General features: G+C 48.9%; 2 protein-coding genes across 2 annotated transcripts in view; both read left to right on the top strand.

Moving 5' to 3' along the window:
- Nucleotides 1–957: 957 nt before the first annotated feature.
- On the top strand, nt 958–6,410 carry ankrd33aa (ankyrin repeat domain 33Aa; the record flags this gene model as incomplete). Its single annotated transcript, XM_084461883.1, has 4 exons — nt 958–1,218; nt 1,611–1,740; nt 2,733–2,873; nt 5,542–6,410. The coding sequence occupies 4 exons, from the start codon at nt 958–960 to the stop codon at nt 6,408–6,410; spliced, it is 1,401 nt and encodes a 466-aa protein (XP_084318009.1).
- Nucleotides 6,411–11,112: 4,702 nt separating this feature from the next.
- The window catches only part of acvrl1 (activin A receptor like type 1), a gene marked incomplete at its 3' end in the record, with an annotated part of 23,358 nt that continues 21,244 nt past the window's right edge, over nt 11,113–13,226 (top strand). The window contains exon 1 of the mRNA XM_084461882.1: nt 11,113–11,252. The remainder of the gene's footprint in view (nt 11,253–13,226) is intronic.

Below are 13,226 nucleotides of genomic sequence, written 5' to 3'. Positions count from 1 at the left end.
CTCCAAATACCCACACACACACACATTCACACACACACATTCACACACACACACACATATTCACACACACACACACACATACACAAACACACACACACTCCCATTAGTCTCAATGGGACCCTCTGTTCTTAATTTGTTTCTAGATACTACTGAGCTTTCAGAGAAGGTCTGTGTTGTTGTGTTGATCTGTGAGCAACGTCTCACGCGTGGTTCTTTCTCTTGGGTGATTTCACACGCTGATTGAATGTGTTCACAGCCAGGATTGTTTTGAGCAGGTCACTTCCTGTTCTAGCTTTCTACCACTCCCCATTCTGCCTTCCACAGGCCTGCCAGCGGACAGGTCAAAGGTCACACTCACTGTGCTGTTTCCTGGATTGTGACTGAACTACTCTTCTAGTTGTGAGTTTCAGTCCGAGCGACGGTTACTAAGGTTACCAAACGTCAGGTCACGTTGCGGGCGGGGCTTAGTTATTCCGGGGGTTCAGATTACAAGCTGTCAATCCCAGCCAGGCTCCGCCCAGAGGCAAGCTGCCGCTAGGTCACACCCCTCATCCTCTTACCCCTCCCCCCCCCCGCCCTGCCACGCCCCTCCCTCCGGACTGAGTCCTCTAGGGTCAACCATGAACTCACCGCCCCGCCTCACACAGAAGAGGAGCTGAGCGTCCGACAGCCATGTTGTTGTTGTTGTTGTTTAGTTGTTGTTTCCAGACCCAGAGCCCGGCTAGACGCCTCTCAGGAGCCAAACCCAGGACGCTGTAATCAGTGACACGCCTCTCTCAGGAGCCAATCCCAGGATGCTGTAATCAGTGACACGCCTCTCTCAGGAGCCAATCCCAGTCAGTGACCTGTTTGCCGTGTGCGTGTTCCTCCTCCAGGGAGCTCTGACCAGGATGCCGGCCTCAGCAGCGTCCAGGAGTCTCCGCCCCCAGGCTTGATCCGCAGGACGGGGTCGTTCTCATGGCGATGGCGTCGGACGACCCCGACCTGGGCTACGGGCCGTCCGACGAGTCGGAGTTCTGCGTGGATGAGTGGGACGGCGGCAGCGTGCTCTCGGACGACTCGGTGCTGCCGGACTACGAGCGGGAGGCGGGGCCTGGCAAGGGTCCGGCCGCCACGCTGTACGAGGCCTGCGCCAGGAACCAGGTCACGGCCCTGAGGAGGGTCCTGGAGAGAGGGCTGACCAGGGAGGAGGCCATGGAGCTGGACATCAACGGCAGGGTGAGCAGGGGGGGGCAGGAGAGGGGGGGGGGGGGGGGTGAGACTGGGGGGAGGGGGTGAGACTGAGGAGGGGAGGGGGTGAGACTGAGGGGAGGGGGGGGGGTCAGGGGGGGGGGGTGAGGGGAGGGGGTGAAAGGGAGAAAGGGTGAGACTGGGGAGGTTGAGGTGGGGGGGGAGACAACCCTAACCCTCCCTCTCTGACCCTAACCCTAACCCTCCCTCTCTGACCCTAACCCTAACCCTCCCTCTCTGACCCTAACCCTAACCCTCCCTCTCTGACCCTAACTCTAACCCTCCCTCTCTGACCCTAACCCTAACCCTCCCTCTCTGACCCTAACCCTAACCCTCCCTCTCTGACCCTAACCCTAACCCTCCTCTCTCGTCCCTGGCAGAACGGCCTGATGGTGGCCATCTCTGGAGGCTTCGTGGACATCATCTACGGGCTTCACCGCTGTCCCATGGTGGACATCAACCACCAGGACAACGAGGGGAACACAGCGCTGATGATCGCTGCTCAGGCCGGTAGGAAACAGAGCAGATGTGGGACGGATGTGGGACAGATGTGGGACGGATGTGGGACGGATGTGGGACAGACACAGGATCAACCACCTGTTACATTTCCTCTCTACCAGCTGATGCGTGGTGGCTAGTGTAAGGGTCACTGAGTCTCTTAAAGCATTTCCCTGTATCTAGTATAGCAAATGCTGACATGGCAGATTGCATGCTGACAGTATAATCTAGTATAATAAGATATATAAGGGTATAATAAGATATATAAGGGTATAATAAGATATAAAAGGGTATAATAAGATAAATAAGGGTATAATAAGATATATAAGGGTATAATAAGATATAAAAGGGTATAATAAGATATAAAAGGGTATAATAAGATAAATAAGGGTATAATAAGATATATAAGGGTATAATAAGATATATAAGGGTATAATAAGATATATGAGGGTATAATAAGATATATGAGGGTATAATAAGATATATGAGGGTATAATAAGATATATGAGGGTATAATAAGATATATAAGGGTATAATAAGATATATGAGGGTATAATAAGATATATGAGGGTATAATAAGATATATAAGGGTATAATAAGATATATAAGGGTATAATAAGATAAATAAGGGTATAATAAGATATATAAGGGTATAATAAGATATATAAGGGTATAATAAGATATATGAGGGTATAATAAGATATATGAGGGTATAATAAGATATATGAGGGTATAATAAGATATATGAGGGTATAATAAGATATATAAGGGTATAATAAGATATATGAGGGTATAATAAGATATATGAGGGTATAATAAGATATATAAGGGTATAATAAGATATAAAATGGTATAATAAGATATATAAGGGTATAATAAGATATAAAATGGTATAATAAGATAAATAAGGGTATAATAAGATATATAAGGGTATAATAAGATATATAAGGGTATAATAACTGATATAAGAGCAAACTGACCCTGTCACCGGTCTGTCCACCCAGGGTTCGTGAACATCCTGAACTACCTGATGAACTACTACCCCGGGGTGGACACGGAGCTGAGGGACGCCCGCGGGTTCACCGCCCTCATCAAGGCCTCCATGCAGGGACGAGACGACTGTGTGTCCGCCCTGCTCATGCACGGTTAGAGACACCACCACACCTACAGTACCTACACACACACACACACACACACACACACACACACACAGACAGACCGACACACACACACACACACACACACACAGACAGACCAACACACACACACACACACACACACACACACACACCTACAGTACCTACACACACACACACACACACACACAAAGTACCTACTGTACCTACAACCCTACACCTGGCTCTCCAATATTAACAATCACTAATGATCTACGGATACAGATGCTCACAAACGATCAGTTTCAACACAAATGCAACTCACTAATCTAACTGAACCTTAACCTTGATGAACATACAGGGGTGTCCGTATGGATAAACAGAACCACAGGTCATGAGGGTCCCTGTACAGGAGACTGGGAAGCTAAGATATGGAGATGGAGGAGGAGGAGGAGGGAGTAGGAGGAGGAGGAGGAGGAGGGGGAGGAAGAGGAGGAGGAGGAGGAGGAGGATGACGCACACCTAGCTAACTTAAGGAGCAAAGCTGAGGACATGTTCTTTTTCTGCTCTGGGAGTAATCTAATCTAATCTGGGTCTCCTCTGGTCTGAGGGAGATTCTAATCTGGGTCTCCTCTGGTCTGAGGGAGATTAACCACAGTGAAGACTTACAGGACGCATTTAGGATCCAGAAACCCTCCTCTTCTTCACTCACATCTATTACTGGCTCAGTCACGTTAAGGGAGATCACAGTGACGTCACCATACTGGTTATGAGTAATGAAATGATCAAGTCAAAGACCAGGGGAGTTTTTTTTGTGTTTGTCAGAATTAGGCCAGTGAGATGGAATGAAAGCTCAAGGTTGTTTGATGAGTTTGTTTCTTGTTGACCAGGTACAGGGCCGGACTGGCCATGTGGCGTACCGGGCAAATGCCCGGTGGGCCGGACCTACTTGTGGGCCGATCTAAAAAAAAAAAGAGCTAACGAACGGCCCATAGAGCAGGGACAGCGGCCCATTGGTCCATTTTCTATACTGACACTGGGCTGGCCCAATCATATGTAGGCCCCACCCCTCCCTCTGTTAGTTTCAGGTGTCATTTGCGTGGGCCGTTAGAGAGCCAGCTGGCCTGTCCCCCCGTCAACAAATCGCGCAGCAGCACCCCCCCCCCCCCCCCCCCCCCCCCCCCGGCAACAAAACGAAACTGAAGGTGTTCCATCTCACCGCGTCGGCTCGGCTAGTGGCCTGACTGGGGCTACATTTCCCGGTAGGAAATATTCACCCAGTCCAGCCCTGGGTCCGGCCGATTGTGGTGGGCCGGTCTGGGCCAAAAATGCCAGGGCCGATTTTTTGTCCCAGTCCAGCCCTGACCAGGTAGCTGCATGCTATTCACAGAGATGAAGAATCAGCATCAATTTCAACCTTTTCCCATTTTTATAGAATGTTGACCAGCCATTGAAATAGACACCGATCAGACGCTGGTTACTCAATAATGTACTCAATTAAACAATTAAGGAGCACAAAGCCATGCTTGTCTTCATGCAGACAGGCGGACATCTTTGTTTTCACTTCCTCATTGGAATCACCCGAGACATGGAGCAAGGTTCTCATCCACAGGATCCTATGATTTCAACTCAACTTCAACGTTATTTGTCCCCGAAGGGAAACTGGTTTGGCCCTGGCCCCCTGAGGGAAACTGGTTTGGCCCTGGCCCCCTGAGGGAAACTGGTTTGGCCCTGGCCCCCTGAGGGAAACTGGTTTGGCCCTGGCCCCCTGAGGGAAACTGGTTTGGCCCTGGCTCCCTGAGGGAAACTGGTTTGGCCCTGGCTCCCTGAGGGAAACTGGTTTGGCCCTGGCCCCCTGAGGGTAACTTGTTTGGCCCTTGCTCCCTGAGGGAAACTGGTTTGGCCCTGGCCCCCTGAGGGAAGCTGGTTTGGCCCTGGCCCCCTGCTGGTTTGGCCCTGGCCCCCTGAGGGAAACTGGTTTGGCCCTGGCCCCCTGAGGGAAGCTGGTTTGGCCCTGGCCCCCTGAGGGAAACTGGTTTGGCCCTGGCCCCCTGAGGGTAACTGGTTTGGCCCTGGCTCCCTGAGGGAAACTGGTTTGGCCCTGGCCCCCTGCTGTTCCTGGCCCCCTGCTGTTTTTCCTCAATTGACCACTTGATGGGGCACTTTTGCTGAATTTCATGAAGAGGATTCTAATACTTGTTGCATCCTATGAAACATATCACCTAACTATAACCTGTGACCTGTGAATCATATTACATATTAACTATATTACCTGTGAATCATATTACCTATTAACTATATTAATTAACTCTATTAATTAACCTGGCAATAATATTACCTATTAACTATATTAATTAACTATATTAATTAACCTGTCAATCATATTACCTATTAACTATATTCATTAACCTGTCAATCATATTACCTATTAACTATATTCATTAGCTATATTAATTAACCTGTCAATCATATTACTTATTAACTATATTAATTAACTATATTAATTAACCTGTCAATCATATTACCTATTAACTATATTCATTAGCTATATTAATTAACCTGTCAATCATATTACTTATTAACTATATTAATTAACTATATTAATTAACCTGTGAATCATATTACCTATTAACTATATTAATTAACTATATTAATTAACCTGTGAATCCTATTCTCCCTCATGTGTCCCCCTGTCCAGGAGCAGACGTGAACGTGGTGGACCTCAGTAAGGAGCAGAGCGTGGGGGACTGGGCCCTGAGGACAGGCCGCTGGGACACCCTGAGGAGGCTGCGCTGCCTCCAGGCCCGGCCCGCCGCCCGCCAGTTCTGCCAGACCTACGTGGTGGAGTGGCCGGCTCTGAGGGGGCTGGTGGCCGAGGCCGCGGCCCCCCGGTCGGCCGGTCAGAAGCTGGCCCAGCGCCTCAAAGACAGTCTGACCTTCAGCTTCCCCCAGGACCCCCAGGACGACGGGGTTCTGGACCACATGGTGCGCATGACCAGCGGGATCCACTGCCCCCTGGTGGCCACGGCCACGCGCCCGCTCTGCCCCAGCAGCCCCCCCGAGGTGGGGAAGCGGCGTCTGGCCGTGCCGGAGCTGGTGGAGAAGCACAGCAGCAGGGAGCTGGAGGAGAGCTCCGTGTGCCACAGCAACGGCTCCGTCTGCTCGGCCCCGCCCCCGGCGACGACGGCGTCCTCCAGCGGCGTGCTGCTGACCTCCTGCTGCTCCGCCTCGGACAGGAGAGAGAGCGTCATCTCCGTCGCCTCCAGCAAGGTGCGCAGCTTCCTGCCGCGGAGCCTGGCCTACAGGAACAGTGTGTTCCCCTCGGGGTGCATCCCCAGGATCCAGGTGACCAGGTCCAAGGCCCTGCCCAAGAAGCAGAAGCTGACGCAGCAGAAGGGCTACCTGGAGCTGCCGGTCTGGAAGTACAAGGAGGCTAAGATGGAGAAGAAGAAGGAGAAGCAGAGAGCAGAGCAGGAGAAGGATGAGCAGGAGAAGAGGGACAAGAAGGCCTCCAAGAAGTCCTCCAAGAAGTCCTCCAAGAAGTCCTCCAAGAAGTCCTCCAAGTAACAGGTCCAACGGCCAACTTTCTATTCCACAGAAACGAGAGAAAGAGAGAGGGAGGCGCAGAGAGAGAGACCCTCAGACTGACCTCTGCTGGCCTCTCTTTAGAGGCAGAGAGAGACCGTCAGACTGGCCTCTGCTGTCACCTCTATTAGCTCTAGGAGAAGATCAACATGTGGGGACTGTGACTAACGGATGGACGGTTGTCTTGACCCTCAGCTTGGGACAGACTACAGTCTACACTGCCTGGACACGACCAGGTCAGTCTGGACACGACTAGGTCAGTCTGGACACACCAGGTCAGTCTGGACACGACCAGGTCAGTCTGGACATGACCAGGTCAGTCTACACAGTCTGGACATGACCAGGTCAGTCTTTCACGCACGCTGGGAAGCTGAGGAAACATTTCTGATGTGTTGCTGTAGTTTATTTGGAGAAGAGAGCTTCTGTATTTTCCATTCCGTCAGCTTTTTGAATCGTTCAAGACTGTGTGTTCTTGTTTCAACTGCGTATTTGTTTTGGAGAGTTGAGTTGGGTCACAGGCTGAGAACAATGTGTGTATTTTAGGAACAGGTAGGTCTGCACTTCCACTGAAACTCTGCGTTAGTCTTCATACTTTTATCTCACTGGAATGGTAAAGAAACCAAAGCAATAACAGTGAACAAAGGCTATTCTCAACAATCACAGTATCACCAAACTGAATGAAACTGTGAGTGAATATTGAGACAGCTGCCTCAGAGCTGCTTGTTATGCAGGGTCAGCTTTCCTCCATGAACATGAGAAGAAACAACATGAAACCTGAAAGACATTTGAAGCTACAGCATGTTCAACGGCATCAACCTCTTCTGTATCAGTAGTCGCCCAAAGAAAGGATTAATCATCAGCCATAATAACACTGAATAATAATAATAATAATAATAATAACACCGAACAGACTTTTCCGATGCAGACCAACCTTTTTTTATTAATAGTAGTAAATCAGAGAGCCCATCAGGTATAATCAGGGTCAGATATGAAGCTATGCAGAGAGTCACAGAGTGAGTTCATGGGGCTCAAACTCCTCAGATATTTAATTCTTCCTCCCCTACTTTCCCCCATGAGGCGTGGCTGTTGATCCAGTTCTCATAACTGAGCTTTAATGTGAGGAGTTTGATGTGTGCAGGAATCCCCTTGATTCTGTGTGACCCACACGTGTGATGGATCTGACCAGCTCTATTCCCCTCATCAAAGTCTTTGGAAGAACATGACTAGATGCTATAGATTACGAGTATAAAATTATACAAAAACAAAATTGAACATTAAACATGTTTAAACTGTGTTTCCACGTGATTGACTGCCGTGTTCCTCTGTGTGTAAGCTGGGTTAGTGTGGTGCATTATGGGTCAGGGCTAGTGTGGTGCATTATGGGTCAGGGCTAGTGTGGTGCATTATGGTAGAGTAACCTGAAGCAGCCTGAGCTTATTAGGACCAGGCTATAACCTGAAGCAGCCTGAGCTCGTTAGGACCAGGCTATAACCTGAAGCAGCCTGAGCTCGTTAGGACCAGGCTATAACCTGAAGCAGCCTGAGCTCGTTAGGACCAGGCTATAACCTGAAGCAGCCTGAGCTCGTTAGGACCAGGCTATAACCTGAAGCAGCCTGAGCTCGTTAGGACCAGGCTATAACTGGAGAGGTTGAGGCGTCACACCTGGGGGACCTGATGGGACCTGATCAATAAGCCTCTAAGTGACTGTGCTGCTCTTTACTGAGCAGACGGGAATGACAGGGGCTTGAGCTGTTGCCCAGGGGTCAGCAGGGGTCATGGGGATGACAGGACTGGACCAGGAGACCTGGACCAGAACAGGACTGGACCAGCAGACCTGGACCAGCAGAGAACAGGACTGGACCAGCAGACCTGGACACCACAGAGAACAGGACTGGACCAGCAGACCTGGACCAGCAGACCTGGACACCACAGAGAACAGGACTGGACCAGCAGACCTGGACCAGCAGAGCAACGTGAGAGAGGAGGATGCGGCGTTTCTTTCCCCAAAATGTTTGCTCTGCATATATCTCAAACTATGAACAAATATGTTAATGTGTAGATCATATCTGCTATAGGCCCTCAAATAACGTGTCACAAAACGGTCAGAAAAATGCTTTAAGGATGGGTAATGAACGGTCATGTGAGTAGAGGTGTCCAGGGAAGCGTTCTCACGGTGTCTCCTGACTTTTCTCTCACTTCCTTTTTGTGCATTTGAACTTGTAGATTTAAGGTCAACAGCAACAACAAGGTCTCACCCTGCTGGGCCTCCCAATCAGATCCTCCCTGCTGGGCCTCCCAATCAGATCCTCCCTGCTGGGCCTCCCAATCAGATCCTCCCTGCTGGGCCTCCCAATCAGATCCTCCCTGCTGGGCCTCCCAATCAGATCCTCCCTGCTGGGCCCTCCAATCAGATCCTCCCTGCTGGGCCTCCCAATCAGATCCTCCCTGCTGGGCCTCCCAATCAGATCCTCCCTGCTGGGCCTCCCAATCAGATCCTCCCTGCTGGGCCTCCCAATCAGATCCTCCCTGCTGGGCCTCCCAATCAGATCCTCCCTTCTGGGCCTCCCAATCAGATCCTCCCTGCTGGGCCTCCAATCAGATCCTCCCTGCTGGGCCTCCCAATCAGATCCTCCCGGTCAGATCCTCCCAATCAGATCCTCCCTGCTGGGCCTCCCAATCAGATCCTCCCTGCTGGGCCTCCCAATCAGATCCTCCCTTCTGGGCCTCCCAATCAGATCCTCCCTTCTGGGCCTCCCAATCAGATCCTCCCAGTCACACAGATTCAGCCCAGATTCAGGCTTTACAGAGAGGAAGCTCTGTATGCAGAAGAAATTAACACAAATGTGTTTGCAACTTCAAAGACAGATAATAGTGTATTATGTTCTATTCAATGGCATTACTGTTTTAGAATTTAGATTTCACCTCTGAGCCATAATATATAAATATATATCCATTAAGTGTTTCAGAAAACATGAGAGAACAGCATGTTCACGTGTGTGTGTGTGTGTGTGTGTGTGTGTGTGTGTGTGATAGGGCTGGAAGTATGCAAAACAAGACTATTACTCAGATTAATGAGTAGGAAAAATAAATTATTTTTAAAAATGCTATTTTAGAGACTAGTGATTTGAGAGATCCCAGCTGTGTGTGTGTGTGTGTGTGTGTGTGCGCGTGTGTGTGTGTGTGTGTGTGTGTGTGTGTGTGTGTGTGTGTGTGTGTGTGTGTACACACAGGCCCAGAGCAGAGATTACACAGCCTGAGAACAAGACGGGAATGAAGAGATCAGGTCTCTAGTCTGTTACTGCTCTGGTCTCGGGGTTAAACAGTGTGTCTCTTACTAGTCTGTTACTGATCTCTAGTCTGTTACTGCTCTGGTCTCGGGGTTAAACAGTGTGTCTCTTACTAGTCTGTTACTGGTCTCTAGTCTGTTACTGCTCTCTCTGGGTTAAACAGCGTTTGTTGAACAAGCCGGTGTTGCTGTAACACAATAGTCCACCAGGTGAGTAGTTGAGTGTCTGTGTCGTCTGTGGTCCAGCTGAGAGGTTCTGACTCGTCTGTGGTCCAGCTGAGAGGTTCTGACTCGTCTGTGGTCCAGCTGAGAGGGTCTGACTCGTCCCAGAAGCGTCTCTCTGTCTCCAGCCTGGCCCATAAGAAGAGGCAGTACTAGAATAGAATCTGATCCAGGAACTGCACTCTTAGAAAACTACACCACTCAAAGTATGAAAAGGGCCTTTTTGGTGAAAAGACTGATTCTCGTGACTATAGTAGACTAGCCTGCACACTACAGTTTGGAAGAAGGGTGGGTCTGTAGACTATCGAGGCAAGATCAAGTTGCAAATATTCAACTTTGTGTGGCTCTTTGCCTTACAAACAAGCGGTGAAGTCTGTTTCAAACTCTCATCATAGGGACGGAACCCACATCATAACCCACATCAGAACCCACATCATAACCCACATCAGAACCCACATCATAACCCACATCATAACCCACATCAGAACCCACATCAGAACCCACATCAGAACCCACATCATAACCCACATCATAACCCACATCAGAACCCACATCAGAACCCACATCAGAACCTAATTGCAGTAGCCGACCGACGCCAGTCTACACGGGGAGAGCAGAAAATTAGAGGGTTTGCTAGAACAGGAAAACGGCTCTGAGGGCACATTCCTACAGACCCCGTCAGACAATGAGGGGTGGGACAAAATTGTATATTTCAAATCTCTAATCTGGCCTCAGATCAGGAACAGAGCAGAGTCGGGTTCACATGGAGATTGAGTCTGAGATGGAGCCGCTGTTCGGGAACTTCTCTCCGAGAGGAAAACACGTCTAGTTCTGATCCAAACTCCTGATCCAAACTCCTGATCCAAACTCCTGGTTTATCAGAGAGAGATCTGGAGAGATACTGCTCCCTGCGCGCACTAAACAGACCAGAGAAATCTCTCAAACTTGGACCAGGATCACATTTACGAGCCCAGACATTCTCTGGTAAGAGATCATCTTAAAGACGAGTTATTTTATCGAGAAGTGCTGAGATAGTTTCACGGGATATTTGCGCGGAGCCGCAGAAACACTGTTCATCCTCATCCAAACAGGAAAGGATGTGGAAAGATTTGACCCAACATCTGGCACGGAAAAGCCTCACCGAGCTCAGTAGGTAACATGTGGAATGAAGACAACTGTCAGGAGTTAAATGTGTAGTAGTCTAGCGTCGTTAAGCACTTTAAAGGACCCTGCGTTGAAAAGGCCATTTTGTCGCGTTTAACATGGGAACCTTGTGAAAGAACCAGGATCCGAACTGAGGCTCCGAGAGGAACAAGGTAAGAAGACTTATTCATATCATAATATAATAATAATATACTCTCACAAGATTACCCATGTAGAACCTGAACTTTAGCAAATGGATATGCCAACGGTTATCCTATAGGCTCCCTGGCAACTAAATCAGAAAGCTATTAGATCCTATTTAGGATCTGCTCGTCTCCAGATGTGCGGACCGTTATTCGCCTAAATGAGAGTTTTTAATCATTATTTATTACAGCTATGAACTGTAAAATAGGCCTAAGTCAATAGTCTATTCAATAGGTATAAGTCTTCCAGCTGTAGCCTGGTGTAAAGGGAACAGACTCATATAGGCCCGCCGCTGGGGCACACCTTGCAAAGCGACACATGATGGAGTTAGACTGCGCCTGTTCTCACCGTCACTATGTTGACAACATCGACCCTTTCAATCCTGGAAAAGCTAATCAATCAATTTAACTATGATTAACAAATAAAATCACCGGTATATAATGGTATTAGAGAGAGAGAGAGAGAGAGAGAGTGTGTGTGTGTGTGTGTGTGTGTGTGTGTGTGTGTGTGTGTGTGTGTGTGTGTGTGTGTGTGTGTGTGCGTGCGTGCGTGCGTGTGTGTGTGTGCGTGCGTGAACACATACATATATAAGGTATTATAGTAGCCTACATACATATATAAGGTATTATAGTAGCCTACATAATCTCAGCTCTTCAAACCCATCTTGAAATATGCAGCCTTAGGTTAAGCCCTCTAAGGCTTAGACAAGTTCACAAGATAAACATTCCAGCTGCATGTAAGTATCGGCCCAGATAAGGCCCGGCTCAGGTTCTAGCAAGTCAGAATGGAGATCGTCTGTAGAACTACGCGTCCATCCCGACCAGAGTACTGTCCCCCCGCGCGTCCCCCCTGGAGACGGAGACAGGGTGGAGGACGGAGACAGGGTGGAGGACGGAGACAGGGTGGAGGACGGGGACAGGGTGGAGACAGGGTGGAGGACGGAGACAGGGTGGAGGACGGGGACAGGGTGGAGGACGGAGACAGGGTGGAGACAGGGTGGAGGACGGGGACAGGGTGGAGACAGGGTGGAGACAGGGTGGAGACAGGGTGGAGGACGGAGACCCCTGGGGCGACCAGGTGCTCTCAGAAGACACTCACTTCTCTGACGTCAGAGGAAGCCTTTCCGCCCACTCAGTGACTCAAACTATAAACACAACCTAACAACACAACAACACAACCAGCACTCAAACTAGAAACACAACCTAACAACACAACAACACAACCAGCACTCAAACTAGAAACACAACCTAACAACCTAACAACACAACCAGCACTCAAACTAGAAACACAACCTAACAACCTAACAACACAACAACACAACAACACAACCAGCCTGCTTCAACAGCATGGTTCACTACAAGAGCTGTCGTTTTAAATGACATGTATAGTCGTCAATAAACTCAGGAGCTTATCCACACTTTTTCTAGGACTGGACTAAAATATGTTTCATTTCTGTGGGTGAAACGTATGGAGCTCGACTTCAAATCAATCCCCCTTTTATCCTTAAAAATAATGTACCTTAAAATACTAATTTTCTTCACTTAAAACTTCATAAAACATGTTGTTTATTCATGGTTCAGTGTGGGGGGGGGTAGCGCTACCGTAGGCATCTATGTGAGCACAGCAGGTCTTAACAGAGGCATGTCCATGACTGAGCCAGTAAACCAGGGCCTAACAGCCTCATACCATCCCCACACAACAACAACAACAACAACTAGCTAGTCACAACAACAACAACAACTAGCTAGTCACAACAACAACAACTAGCTAGTCACAACAACAACAGCCAGAGGAACTGCACCAGACTAAACATGCCAAACCCATAATCATGGTGATTGGCTATATCTCTATATCTCTATATCTGTGGATCACAGTCAATAGAAACTATTTCAGATAACTGATAAACTATCATGTTTACTAAGCAGTACTGTAGCCGACAATGG

Source organism: Borostomias antarcticus (genome assembly GCF_949987555.1).
Source record: "Borostomias antarcticus genome assembly, chromosome: 3".
NCBI lineage: Eukaryota > Metazoa > Chordata > Actinopteri > Stomiiformes > Stomiidae > Borostomias > Borostomias antarcticus.
Note: the sequence above shows the minus strand (reverse complement) of the source record. Positions and strands in the feature narration are given on the sequence as shown.